A 14,157-nucleotide genomic window follows, 5' to 3' on the forward strand; every position below is an offset into this window, starting at 1 on the left:
TCAACTTAAAGCTAGAACTCATTTTGTATGCATAGACTTGCAGTTGTTGGGGGGGTGATTAGAATAAAACAGCAGCTTGAGAATCCTTGGTTTAATTCAATTCTGGATATGTTGGATATAGAGCCACGACCTTCAGTAGATTTACCAGAAGAATAATACAGTTATGCTGACGAGAAGGTGGGATTACGAATCTCCCGTACATCAAACTATAACTGATATTCTATTTTACCTTAAGTACTAAGTAGTTTAGGCACATGGGTATTGGGTGTTATTCTTTTAGAAACACTGTAGCAAGACTGCAAAAGATGTTTACTCTGGCCTCGACTCTGGCAAAGCTGCCTTTGTTGGATGAAGACAGAAGAAGAAGCTTTTGCGAGTATTTTAGAGAGCCTCTATAATATGATGACCCGTCATGAGCCAACATAGTAACCGTTACGGCTAAAACTAAGACAAAGTTGATAAGAACATAGGAATCAGTCTACTTTAGAGTTATCTGCGACTACAGAACTGTCTCCGTCGAGACATGAATAGTCCAGGACAAGGTCGTAGCCAGAACAATATTTGGGGGGGTTAATGTATAAATATGTTACATTATGTAATAACTAATAAAATATGAAATTCTAACTAGGTATTCAGTCTTTTTTCAAAACAAATTTCGGGGGGGGGGGGGTTGAACCCTGAACCCCCCCTGGCTACGGCCTTGGTTCAGGAAATGATATTTCAATTAAGTTCCAATGAATGCATCAGCTAATTCTAAGCGCAACCCAACCGTCGAGCTGAACGGTACCCAAGATCTCTCTCCCGTACGTGTCGTAGGCTCTGACGGGACACGGGTGTTTCCCGTACTACCACCATTGTATAAAAATGTTTATATTCTTCTACGAAATAGTTGAGAATATCTTTTCTCTCAAGAAAATATTTTAGGGTTAGACAGGTTACGGAAATTCAGGGATAGCACCGGAATCCAAATCGGCGGTATTATATTATATGACCATACGAGATGTTTATAGAGAGGTTGACTCAGTCGATACACCATTGATATCTCCTAGTACCTACTGCCTTTAGTTAAATTATATAGATTACAATGTTAAATTACTGATTTATAACTTTGTAAGGAATGTTAGTCGGGATACAGATAGTACAATCCTTATTGTGGCTAAGGCAAATTTATATTACGTTGAAGTTTAACCATTAAAAATTGAATTTTTTTACATAATATACTAGCTTGGCCAAGAAAAGTGGTTTATTTTTGTATTTTTTCATCCAATTTTAAATACTTATAAAATAAATTTGTGCCTACTATAAGTATGTAACATTGACATTTTTAAATTGTTATAAGTTACTTATGAATTATGACTTATACCTTGTATCACATTCACATATTTAAGCTTTGCTTTTTTATTGAGATAAATGCAGATACCTACAACTGAGATGAGCGATGGATTTTCGCATTTTACATATCAGTTATATAATATCTTTTTCCTATCCTGTCGGAGTAATATAATATAGTACATAATTAGGTAATAGTTAAGTAAGAGGGTACAAATTGTATAAAAAATAATTTTTTACTTTCATACCTAACTGTCCTAACCTATTGGAAAAAGTGCAAGATATCTGTAATAAGTATTTTAAAAACATTTCAGAAAATTATACAAGGAAAATGTCTATATTTATATTTTTATTATCTATTGTTTCTGAAATGACTATTTAGGCCACAGATATGATCTGTGATTTAGGCATATTTTATGGAACATAGATAACATTTTTTTTTTTTGTATTGATGTCTGTGAATTGTTAGAAATTCATATCTTTCCCTTTTAAAAAAGCTGAGGACATCATAGCAACAAATATAATTAAAATATTAATAAGCAAAATAAAACAAATATGACAATAATATAAAAGATAATGTTTGTATTTTTTTTTTGTACGTATATAGTTTTTGAGAAAAACAAAATATTATATTTTAATTTTATATTATTGAAATATATTAAATACATACATAAGCAACAAATGAACATTTTTATTCTAAAATACTTAGTTTCCAACTTTTGTCAGGTTTTATTTTTAAAGGGCTCAAAAGAATTGCATCTGAAAACAAATTATATTCATTAATTTATTAATTACCAATTTTGTTACTTGTACTTAAGATATTATTATTAATTACCTTCTATAATTTGTTCAGTTTCATTCTAAAAATAAAATAATAATATACATTTTTAACTGATCGTAATATTATTAATAGTCAATAATATAGAATGTGTAAAATACTTACAAAAATCGGCCAAACAGTTGATTTGTGATGAAAAATAGAAGTCTGAAAGGATTCCAATGTAGTTTGTAAAGTACGTCCAACATCAAATTCTTCAAATCTCACAAGTAATAAACTTATAGTTTTTACATTATCTATGAAAAATATATGAATTATATATTATTCTATTTCATTAAAAAGGGCACATCACTATAATTTTCTTGTTGAGAGGAGATGAAGGTATTATAATATAATATAAAAAAATAAAAATAAACTTGGAGGTGGCGAAACTGTGAATGACTATAGAAATAAAGATAGGGAGAGAAAGATCGAAGAAGAAATATATAGACACAATAAAGAATTGCACATAACAGTTGCTGAAGTTAAGATTAGGTGGAGGGAAGGCTAAACCTTTAGAAGTATAAAAAAGGTGGCCATTACAAAATAGTAGGAGCAATAGGTGAAGAAAAAAAAGAACCTATTATAAAAATTATAAAGAAAAAAGTTAGGTATCAGAGTTTTGTTAGAAACTTTTTTAAATACTTTGAAAAATGTTATAATTTTACAAATAATAAAATATATAACTAAAAGTGAAAAAAAATATATACTAATCATTTTCTTAAAAATCAAAAATACTGAATATTATTCTTTATAATTTATAAGTGATACCTAAATTTCTATAATAAGTAATAAAAATTAATGATAATATAGAGAATTTCTAATGCATTGAATTATATTATATATAAGTTTTATTTTATTATTACTCATGTGTTTTATTAAAAGGATGTCAGCACAATATTTTTTTTCTTTCATAGACAAAACACATTCATTATTTAAAGAAAACATTTAAAAAACTGTTCATTGTTGTGTGTTACATTCAAAAATAATATTCTATATAATTTTTGATATAATGGGCAATTTTACTTTAAGATTAATCAAAAACATAAAAAAAAAAAAAAAAATAAAACAATGTTATTTTGTCCATGTTGTTATTTATCAAAGAGAGAAAACAAATAATTCATTGACATCTTTTTGAGGTAAAAATATTTTTTAATTAATAAATAACCTTTAAAATTTTCAAGCTTTTCAATAATTTGTTTTAAAGTCAAAACTATAGTGGGTTCTTCTCGAAAATTGCCTTTTTTCAAATTCCACATTTTACGTTGTTGTTTACGGGCACTTCTACAACTAGTTCGAGTGCTATAAATTAAAGTACAATTAATGAAAAATTGATTATAGTAATTTAGTATAAAATATATATTACCTTGATGTGCGATAAGATGATACACTACTAATTTCCGAACTTGTATCGTTTAAGTTATCTATAAAACATACATCTATATTACAAACATATTTAAAAACTAAAAATGTAATTGTATAAAACATTACCATAAGGAGTTGTTTCACTAGAATTTTCTTTTCTAACTTCAACTAAACGTTTTGCTAGAGCAACAAAATTTTCATTTTGTGAATTAATATCAGAGATGAGATTTTGAGCAGTATTTAAACAAGACAATCTAATACACTTTTCTGAAAAATATAATAATTAAAAATTAAATAAGTGTAAATATATAATAATCTTAACACATACCTAAATCACTATCAAGTAATGATCTAGATCGAGCTAAATATAATGCATGAGTATAATCTTGAGCTTTGATGCAATAATCCACAGCTAATTTAGAATCCTTTAATTCAAATTCAGCAAAATCAGCAGCTTCTTTGAACTTTAAAGTAGATGATAAAGTAGATAAAATGTTCGCTTTAATTTTTTTAATTTCTGAGTCACTAAACAATAATCATTTTTATATAATTTATTACATAAATAAAAACAATTATAATAATTGTGATAATGTTATTTACTCAAAATTTAGTTCATAAGATAACTCTAAAGATTCTTTCCAAAATCCAGCTTTCAAATAGGAGCCAATAGCCTTATTCCGTTCAATACTTTGGTTGTATATTAAGGCTGCATGTTTATAATCCATTTTAGAATATAATAAATCTGCATAATGTTTTGCAATTGTTTTATATCTAAAATAAAACCATTTAATACATGGATTATAATATTTAAATTATACCTTTATTTTCATAAAAATTACATTTTATACATTTAAAGTAAAGTATAATATATTAATAGATCATATCTTTGGTTTCAAGAAGTAAGGATTAATAAAAGTTATTTTCACTTACTCATTTAGATCTCTATTAAATAATGTCAATGAAAAAGAATAGAGGTTGTTATCTGTGATATATTTCAAACATTTTTCAAACTGCCCTCCACAGTTTACTAAATTCTTTAAGGCCAATTCTTTATTTCCTAATTTATCATCAATCGTAAAACGCATGAAATGACATTCCATTTTTTCCAATTCTTTTAAAAATGGTACATACTCTTTTGGATCAAGTTGAGAATTATCTAATAATACAATATAAAAATAAATTAGTAAAAATTATAAAAAAAGTATTGAGACACATAAGTTAATTAAATTTGGTAAATGCTTACTTATAATTTTCATAGCCATTTCTAAATTATATTCAGCAAGTGAAGCTTTATACAATTGATCTACATCAACTAAGAACAATAAGTGTTTTAAATAGTCATTATTCATTGATGCTAAATTTAATGCTAAATCGAAACGTTTTAATTTTACATAGCACCCAAGTAAAGGAAAAGCATATTTATCTTTGTCGAGTTTTTCCATGGTGTTCATTAAGCGTGAACATAATGTGAATACTTTACTATCTAATTCTTCAACATTGTTTTCTTGAAATTGAGAAGCATAAACAGTATTCAAGTAATTTTTGTCTTCTAATTCAGTAACAAATAAACTTATCCAAGATGGGTCTTTTATTTGGATGATAAATTCATTTAGATCATCAATAAACTTTAAAGGATCCAAATCGCACAATACATTAAGATTTATACGTTCTTTGCGCAAAAGATCAAATGCTATTAAATATTTTCGATCTTGAATAAGTTCAACAGCAGATAAAATTGTTAAAGGTCTTGGCTTAATTGTTTCTAAATTTCCTCTTGGTAATTGTAATATAACCGAATTACCGGTAACTGTTATAATTCTTGAGCCAGATTCAACACGACGGTGATATTGATCATTATTATCCTGAAACATTTGTTCAATTCAACTTATAATTTATATACTATGAATTATTTAATAGCCAATATTTCTTTTATTACTTTAGTAGGATGTATATTATGCACAATAAGCCTTTGATTTAATGTGGCAGCTAATACAAAAGGATATCGAATACAGAATGACCCTACATTATTTAAAATCACTTTATCATTTTCAAAAAGTCTTTTTGAGACACCAAGAGCATAGATTTTATTGTCCATTACACTCAAATGTGTACATTCTTCAGGCAAATCAAAATAGGGATCAATTATATTCATTTCTTCGCTCCACAACAATAATTGTCCATTTGATAGCTGAATCAGAGCACCTTTAGTATGGTTCAGAATTGTTACAACTGGTAGTTCAACATTATGTTTAGTTCTATAAATAAATAAATAACATAATTTTTATCTATACCAATATAATACAAATTGATATAATAGCATTTACATGTGTTTGAAACCATCATTAATTTTAGCAACACATACATAATGGATGCTTCCAACCTCTGATAAACTAAATAAAATAGTATTTTCGTTTATCCAAAACCAGTGATTAAATATTCCAGACATATGTGATATATTGTAAATGGTAGCTGAAAATATGAAATAAAACAATATTTACTTATAAGTCATTTCAGAATAAGAAAAGAAAATAATACAATTAACAAAAATAAAATGTTTGAGAAGTATTATTATTTTAAAAGTTTTTATTCCAAATATTTAATTTTAAATAAACATACAATATATGTATAGTAGTATAATATATTACTTTTATATAGTATTACTTACTGTTTTTTACATAACATTCTTCCTTATAATGATAAAAGTGAATAGTCTGATCAGAAGTAATGATACAAATATCATTTCCATTTTTACTGTAAGAACAAAAATTGAAAATAAATCATATATTTTAATTAATTATTATGCAATTTATTGATATATCACACAAATCAATTGTCTGGATAATATTATAACATGTAATAGTATGAGCATGCCATGTGAGATTGAATTCAGATTTATTTAAAAACTAGATTTTATAATATCTGTACATTATAAACCAATGATTTTACTTATTAGTTAATGTTCATTAATAAAGGATATTTACCTATTTCAATAAAATATTAAGCAACTAAATTCTTTTTTCATATTATATTATGTGATAAAATATTTAAAGATGAAGCTATTAGTAGAAAAATATTAGAGTATTTTGTATACTAACACAATATTAAATAGTGTTTCTTATATTGTCAACAACTCATTACTTTAACATTTATTAATGTATTTGAAAATATTTTTATAAAGTAATTTCAAGTTGAAATAAAATAAAATAACATTTTTTTTTTTTAAATATTAAATTTTATATGTTTTTTACTTTTTTGTGTGCAACATACATTTTAATTTCATATTTTGAAACAGAAAAATTTTCAAAGTATTTAAATACATGATAATCAAAAATTTGAATAAGTAGTTTATGAGTTATAAGTATTTTAAGTTTAGGTAAGCAGAATTGAGTAATATGGAGGTACTTCACAAAATCTTGATTTATTACTCTGCTCACAAAAACTTTAAATACTTATAACTCATGAACTACTCATTCAAATTTTTGATTATATGTATTGAAACACTCGAAAAAATATTCTGTTTCATTATATGAATTTAAAAATTGTATATTGTCATTCAAAAAAGTAAAAAGCTTAAGAATTTAAAAATGAATGCGTTTTTATTTCAACTGTGAATTATATAGGACAAACTGTTAGTGTTGTTCGATTAAAAAATTACCTTAAAGGTATATTCATTATTATTAAACAACAATTTCAGACAATAATTTTTTTTTTTTTATTATTATTATTCATTAACAACCTATGTAACAGAATACTTGATGATGAATTAAAAATATAAAAGGAAAACAAAAAACTCGAAATAATATTTATCAAAATAAGAATACACTTTATTATAAAATTATTATTATTATTAAACACATTAAAATTACAACTTTAATATTGATTTCTTTTTTTGTACAGTTCATTATGTTTGTTATGATAGTTATATAATACAATTAAAGTATAATTAAAATAAAACAAATCAGTCACATCTGTGCTATTCATATTAATTTAGTTAGTGACCATCAACCTTGGAGCGATGTTCATTGACATTAATTCTTGGAATAACAATTTCGCTGCATATGGTAACTTAACTTGTGAAATCTGAGTTTTATTTTTACATCCTTTACATTCAAAAGTATTATTTCTTAGATTAGCAATTGCAATCAAGCCACAGAAATTACATATATGTATACGGTAGGGGTCAGATACTTCAAATAAACGTTCACGTAAAAATTGAGCAGCCCCATGTGCTATTTGACAATCTCGTTCCATCTCACCAAAACGTAATCCACCATCCCTGGAAAAATTAAAATAAATTTAATATTAAAATTATAAAGTATTTATATTATAAAATCTTACCTAGCTCTTCCCTCCATAGGTTGCCGTACTAAAATTTGTACAGGTCCTCTTGCTCTTGAATGTATCTTATCATCTACCATGTGCTTAAGACGTTGATAATAAGTTGGTCCTAAGAATACTTGAGCGTTAATTTTTCTTCCAGAAAAGCCATTATACATAACTTCATTTCCTCGCAGTTGATAACCATATTCTTGTAATAAAGTTGAAATTTTTTGTACATTTACAGCATCGTTAAATGGTGTAGCATCACCAATTTCTCCTTTATTTGCAGACACTTTTCCTTGTAAGCACTCAATTAAATGTCCAATTGTCATACGGGAAGGGATAGCGTGAGGATTAATAATAATATCAGGCGTGATGCCTTCACAAGTAAAAGGCATATCTTCTTGTCTGTATTGTATTCCACATGTTCCTTTTTGACCGTGCCTTGAAGCAAATTTATCACCAATTTGAGGAATTCTTTCAGAGCGAACTCGAATCTTACAGAATTTGTAACCTTCTGAATTTAATGTTAATAAAACTTGATCAATGAGACCAGTTTCACTATTTCTTAAAAATGTACTACAATCTCGTTTGGAATATTTTTTTGTAGTTCCTTCAAGTTCATCTTCATTATCCGGAAGTGTCATTGTTTTGCCAATAATAACATCATCACCAGATACTCTGAGACCAGGAGATATTATACCATCATCATCTAACTTATCATAAATGGCATTTCTCATACCTTGACATGATTGGCGATTTGGTTTTTCAAATACCTCTTCTTGATCTCCAATTCGTTTTGATTCAGAATCTTTATAAGAACGGAAAAACACCGATCGGAAGAATCCTCTTTCTACGGCAGAAGCATTCAATATTACACTATCTTCTTGATTATAACCAGTGTAACATAAAATTGCTACAATGGAATTAATACCAGCAGGCAGTTCTCTGAAACGTAAATACTCCATAGATCTTGTTGTTACAAGAGGTTTATGTGGATAATAAAGAACATGAGCTAATGTATCCATTCGAACATGATAATTGGTTATGTAGACACCCATGGCTTGTTTACCCATAGCACTTTGGTATGTATTCCTAGGACTCTGATTGTGATCAGGGAATGGAATGATGGATGCACATACTCCTAGTATCATAGCTGGATGAATTTCACAATGCGTATAAGTTGTACAGTATGCGTATTCTTTTTCTTGTCTTAAATCATCGGGTGACATAGCAATCATTGTAGTTTCTTCTTCCAAAGTATCGATATATTCAACTACACCATTAGATACAAGCACTTGCCATCCATAATTGTTATAATCACGTTCTTTTAAACTGTCAATATGACGTTTTTTAAGCAATAATTTTCCATTTTCAACAATAAGCAATGGTCGACAAATACGACCAGCATCTGTATAAATTCTTATTTCACGATCACGTATATCACGAATAATACTAACTTCACTTACAATGATGTCCATTTGTCGTCTAAGTTTTCTCAAAGTACCCATGAGTTGTTCAGGATCACGATGAATACCAACCCAACATCCATTTACAAATATTTTAGTGGCATCTACAATTGCTGAAGGAGCAATTTCTTCCAAGTTTTCCATACTCCATTCTTCTAAAAATTCCAAAATTGGTGACGGCTGAGAGCCAACAGATATATAGGCCATCAAAGCAAGATTTTTTACCAAACCAACAGCAGCTCCTTCAGGGGTTTCTGCTGGGCATAACATGCCCCATAGAGTATTGTGCAACTGCCTAGGTTTTGCTAATTTACCATCTCGTCCAATAGGGGAATTCACACGTCTTAAATGTGATAATGTTGAGGCAAATGTAAGTCTATTTAATACCTGTGATACACCAGCCCTGGCTTGATGGGCCTTCTTTTGATCACCCCAATTTCCTGTAGCTAATGAATATCTTAGACCATCAGTTATAAGTTTAGTTTTAATTGCAAGATCTAAATTAAAATCTTTTCCACGATCAATGAATTTTTGAGCATACATACGCACTTCTTTCATTAAGTTTTTGAACAATCCTCTAAATAAAAATGCCAATAAAGGTCCAGCCAAATCCAAACGTTTGTTACCATAATGATCTCTGTCATCTAATTCACGTCTTCCAAGCGAAGCCAATAGAAGACGATGAACCATATATCCCAAAAAATAGGCCTTTTTAGTTTCACAAAAATCTGACACACCCACATGAGGTAACATTTCTTTTTGAAGAATTTCTCTAGCATACTTAATACGTTTATCTTTAGTTACTCCAGGTCTTGCTCCACGGGAACCAATAAAATTTAATGCAACATTTTGTTCTTGTATAACAAAAGCTTCATCTAAAGACGGTTTTACCATTTCCATCATTTCTGGGTCATCAAAATCATAAATTATGTGTTCCAATATATCACGATCGGCAACAAATCCTAGAGCCCTAAACACAATCATAATAGGTATTTCTTGTTTAATATAAGGCAATATTGCAATAATCCTTTGGCCAATTGCAGATTTTTTTATACTTTGACCACCACGAGCCATCATATTAACCCAAAGAGTAGAAGTTGGACGAGATGAATGTTCTAAACAAGATCTTATTTCAGCCTTAAATGCATACTTTCCATCTTTCATACTAAAAACATATACAGTATTTGTAGCCATTTTTTCCTGAGCGATTAGTACTTTTTCGGATCCATTAATAATGAAATAACCACCAGGATCTAATGGACATTCATTTAATTCAGTCAAATCACGATCGTTTAATCCAAATAGTAGACAATATGTTGACCTTAACATTATAGGTATTTTACCTATAAATGATTTAGAATGTTGAGTGACAACTGGTTCTTCACCATCTTTAATCACAGTTTTAGTAATATCTACATAAAGTGGAGCAGAGTAGGTTAAATTACGTAATCTAGCTTCATTAGGCATCATAGGAGATGGAGAACCATCTTTTTCCCAATGAGTAGGCTTAGATAAGTAAATTTGTTCAAACTTAATTTGATACTTAGTAGGAGTATCAATTTCACCATGTGTATGTTGTGATTCAGCTTGTAATTCAATTTGAGGAGAATCTTCTACAATACGCTGTACGGACATTTGAATAAATTCATCAAATGAATCCAATTGTTGTCTTACAAGACCCTTTTCATCGAAATAAGAATTGATAACTATCCAACAAGCTTCTTGCCAAAGTTCACTAGAAATTTCTTCGGTCTCCTCTTCTTCCTCATATTCATCGTCGCCCAAGTCGTACATGTTGTTTTATAAGATTTTTTACTTTTCTAAATTTAATTTATAACTGTTTAGTAATTAGTTTCTTACCGAAATTATTACAAGTTAGAACTAAGAACGCGTTTACCGTTTGAAAACATTCAACAATAATCATTATTCATTTACACACAACCACAACATTCAATCTACCATAGTATCATTATCAAGCAAAAATGTAATAAATTCCAAAGAGTATATAAAGTTTTTATAGGTTATATTGACATGACAATGATAAAATACGCGGCTATTGCGGACAGATTTGAAAAATAAAACAAAATAAAATCTCGCACATGATTATTTACATATTATAATATATCATTCAATATATTCAATACATTTATAATTATTTAGACTAATTTTGTTTTATAAACACTGTTTTAGCGGTTACAAATATTAAGATGAATTGGACAAGTTATGTAAATCATTTTGGACTTTAGTATAATTGCAGTTCAGCTACAACACGATTTTTTGATTTTTTTTTTCGAAACATGTATTTCAACGAGTTAAGAACGACGGTGCCAAAAAAAAGGTGTAAATCATTATTTTGGAAATTATATCCTTTAAAATAGCATGATAGCTAAACTATAATTACAATTAAAACTAATATTCAGTAATTGTTAGTCAAATAATTGTATACCTACTTTATACAATCTTGCAAGGTTTTATTTTTATATTTTAACTTTATACTACAATTACATTCAACAATTAAAATATTGGATTTGAATTCACAAGATTCAAGTGTTAATTTTGAGAATACATATTATATAAAATAAACGTGTAAGGTTGTAGAATGATAGTATTGGAATATATTTTGAACACTGAAGGATACGTCATATGTTGGATGATTTAAAAAAGAGATAAGACTCGGTCACATAGTTATGACAATTATTAATTTACTAAAGTAGTTAATAAGATGGTAGAATATCACAGACAGAGGAGTTGATAGAGTGTGCAGACTTAAGAAGGTGGGTGGGGAAGCCCTTGTAAATGCTACTAAGGACCTAGGAAGTTAATCTTACAGACTTACAGTACAGTAAGAGTATATTGCACTTAATGAAAGTAAAGTAGGATAAAGATCATTGTAAGTTATAATATACTGAAATATAATATATTGATAATTAAAAACTATCATATGTAAATAATATTTACTAAGGTCTAGATAAAAAATGAGGACAAACATAAAACAATTTTGTAAATTTATGTGTTATTTTTTTTTAAACATATGTTTTAATATAACTTACAACTTTATTTATAGATTTGTTTAAGATAATGGAAATCATTTAAACCTATTTTTATTTTAATATTTTATTGAAAAAGTTTTAAGCGAATAATCATAATTATTACAAATTGTGCTCTAAAATAAATTTAGCCAAATTTTCAAAGAAACTAATAAATAAAAATTATACTATGATATAATATTATACCTATATTACCATTGATATTGATAATATGGTATATATTAGCATGTTTATAAAAACATATTAGAGAACTTTTATTACCAAAATATCTTACCTTTCATTGTGAGGCATATAAAGTATACTGTCCACAGGAGATTCTATACTTAACTTTACGTCATACATTGGAGGTGGTATTATAACTTGTTTAAATGGTGTAAGTAAAACTGAACCTAAAAAAATAAATAGAAAATAGAAAATTCCAATAATTAAATAAAAAAAAATTATATGCTTACAGTAATCTATGACAGCAACCCAGTCTTGAGTTCCTGGACTTGAAGTACATAAAGTTTCAGACCAATATAATGTGTAGTAATTACCGTTGTTAGTAATTAATCGTAAACTATTATCTAATAACCATTTTGCAGTAATTATTTTGTTTTCAATTGTCATCCATTTTTTAATCTGCCATGCATAATTAGTACACGATAAGAATAATAAATAATTTTTATCTGAATCATCACACTGAACACACAATATTGAAGAATCATGGTTCCACAACAACTGTTTTACCTGTTATTTGTAAAGAAATAAAAAAATACTAGTTAATATAATAAGGAATAAATTGAAACTGTTTAAATATTTACTAACATTAATTGTGGATGGAATTTCAAAATCCCCATGTTTAAGTCCATTTTTTTCCATAAAACTGATAAAATATTTTTCATTTGTGTGTTGAGAAAATGATAAAAGTTCTTTAGTAGTTTTCCAACTTAATACAGCTTCCACTCCTAATTCACAATAACAATAAAAATAAGTTAGCATTATTCTTAAATATAATGGAAGAGTGTTCTACCTGGAAGAGGTTCACTTATGTACTGTAGAATTCCATCTCTGTTAAAGATTTTAATAGATCTTAAATTAACGACTTTATCAAGAAATCCAATTGCAAATAATAAACTGTCAGGTCTCCAGCAGATATTGATTGAATCGTCAGAATGGTCTCCATCTCCAATAACTTCTTTCACTACTCTTTTATCTTTTCCTTCTGATCCATGAAATTGTGTTTCTTTTTTTCCCCAGCCAACATTTACCAATAACTTTTCTGTAAGTTCTACCTTGATAATGTCAAAATTGTTTAAGATTTCGAAACAATCTGTCACCACTGTAATATGTTCTTTGCCTGTCAATAGAACGATGCGTTCAAAGTCAGGACTGCACAGTATGTTGGAGACAATGTCTTCACACTTGTACGCAATTTCCACAATATTGTCTTGTATCAATAGAACATCGCCATTTGAACAACCAACCACAAAAGAATCCCACGGTTCATAGTACGAATATGAGGTAATCTTGATGGTATCTACATCCGCGGAGAAGGGTACATCTGTTGTAGATAGATCCACCACAAGACGAGGTTGCTCGTTTAAGTTTAAACGCCAAATGGTGTCTTTGGTCGAATAACATAACTCACCATTGGAAATTATCTGAACCGATGAAGCGTCTATTAACTGTTCGACATGAATCACTTTAGACTTGTGCAGCTTAAGATTTTTCATACTGAATTCGTTTTAAAATTTTCAATATTCAATTTTAGAATCTTTTACAAAATTACAAAATATATATCTGAAATTCTGAAACCACCAATATCTTA

At 28.0% G+C, this 14,157-nt stretch overlaps 2 protein-coding genes across 2 annotated transcripts; both read right to left on the bottom strand.

Annotated features, from left to right (window-relative positions):
• Window positions 1–1,896: 1,896 nt before the first annotated feature.
• Window positions 1,897–14,156, bottom strand: LOC114119607 (elongator complex protein 1). The gene is made up of 17 exons (XM_027981216.2): window positions 13,360–14,156; window positions 13,155–13,294; window positions 12,800–13,076; window positions 12,622–12,736; window positions 6,177–6,262; window positions 5,836–5,980; window positions 5,448–5,766; window positions 4,755–5,373; window positions 4,442–4,667; window positions 4,112–4,282; window positions 3,840–4,036; window positions 3,638–3,778; window positions 3,513–3,570; window positions 3,315–3,448; window positions 2,273–2,403; window positions 2,165–2,189; window positions 1,897–2,088 (listed from the first exon to the last, which is right to left on the bottom strand). The coding sequence occupies exons 1-17, from the start codon at window positions 14,060–14,062 to the stop codon at window positions 2,021–2,023; spliced, it is 3,555 nt and encodes a 1,184-aa protein (XP_027837017.2). The 5' UTR covers window positions 14,063–14,156; the 3' UTR covers window positions 1,897–2,020.
• LOC114119608 (DNA-directed RNA polymerase II subunit RPB2) lies at window positions 7,312–11,256 on the bottom strand. The gene is made up of 2 exons (XM_027981217.2): window positions 7,850–11,256; window positions 7,312–7,787 (listed from the first exon to the last, which is right to left on the bottom strand). The coding sequence occupies exons 1-2, from the start codon at window positions 11,092–11,094 to the stop codon at window positions 7,499–7,501; spliced, it is 3,534 nt and encodes a 1,177-aa protein (XP_027837018.2). The 5' UTR covers window positions 11,095–11,256; the 3' UTR covers window positions 7,312–7,498.
• Window position 14,157: the final 1 nt, after the last annotated feature.

This window comes from Aphis gossypii, chromosome 1, assembly GCF_020184175.1.
Source record: "Aphis gossypii isolate Hap1 chromosome 1, ASM2018417v2, whole genome shotgun sequence".
Taxonomy (NCBI): domain Eukaryota; kingdom Metazoa; phylum Arthropoda; class Insecta; order Hemiptera; family Aphididae; genus Aphis; species Aphis gossypii.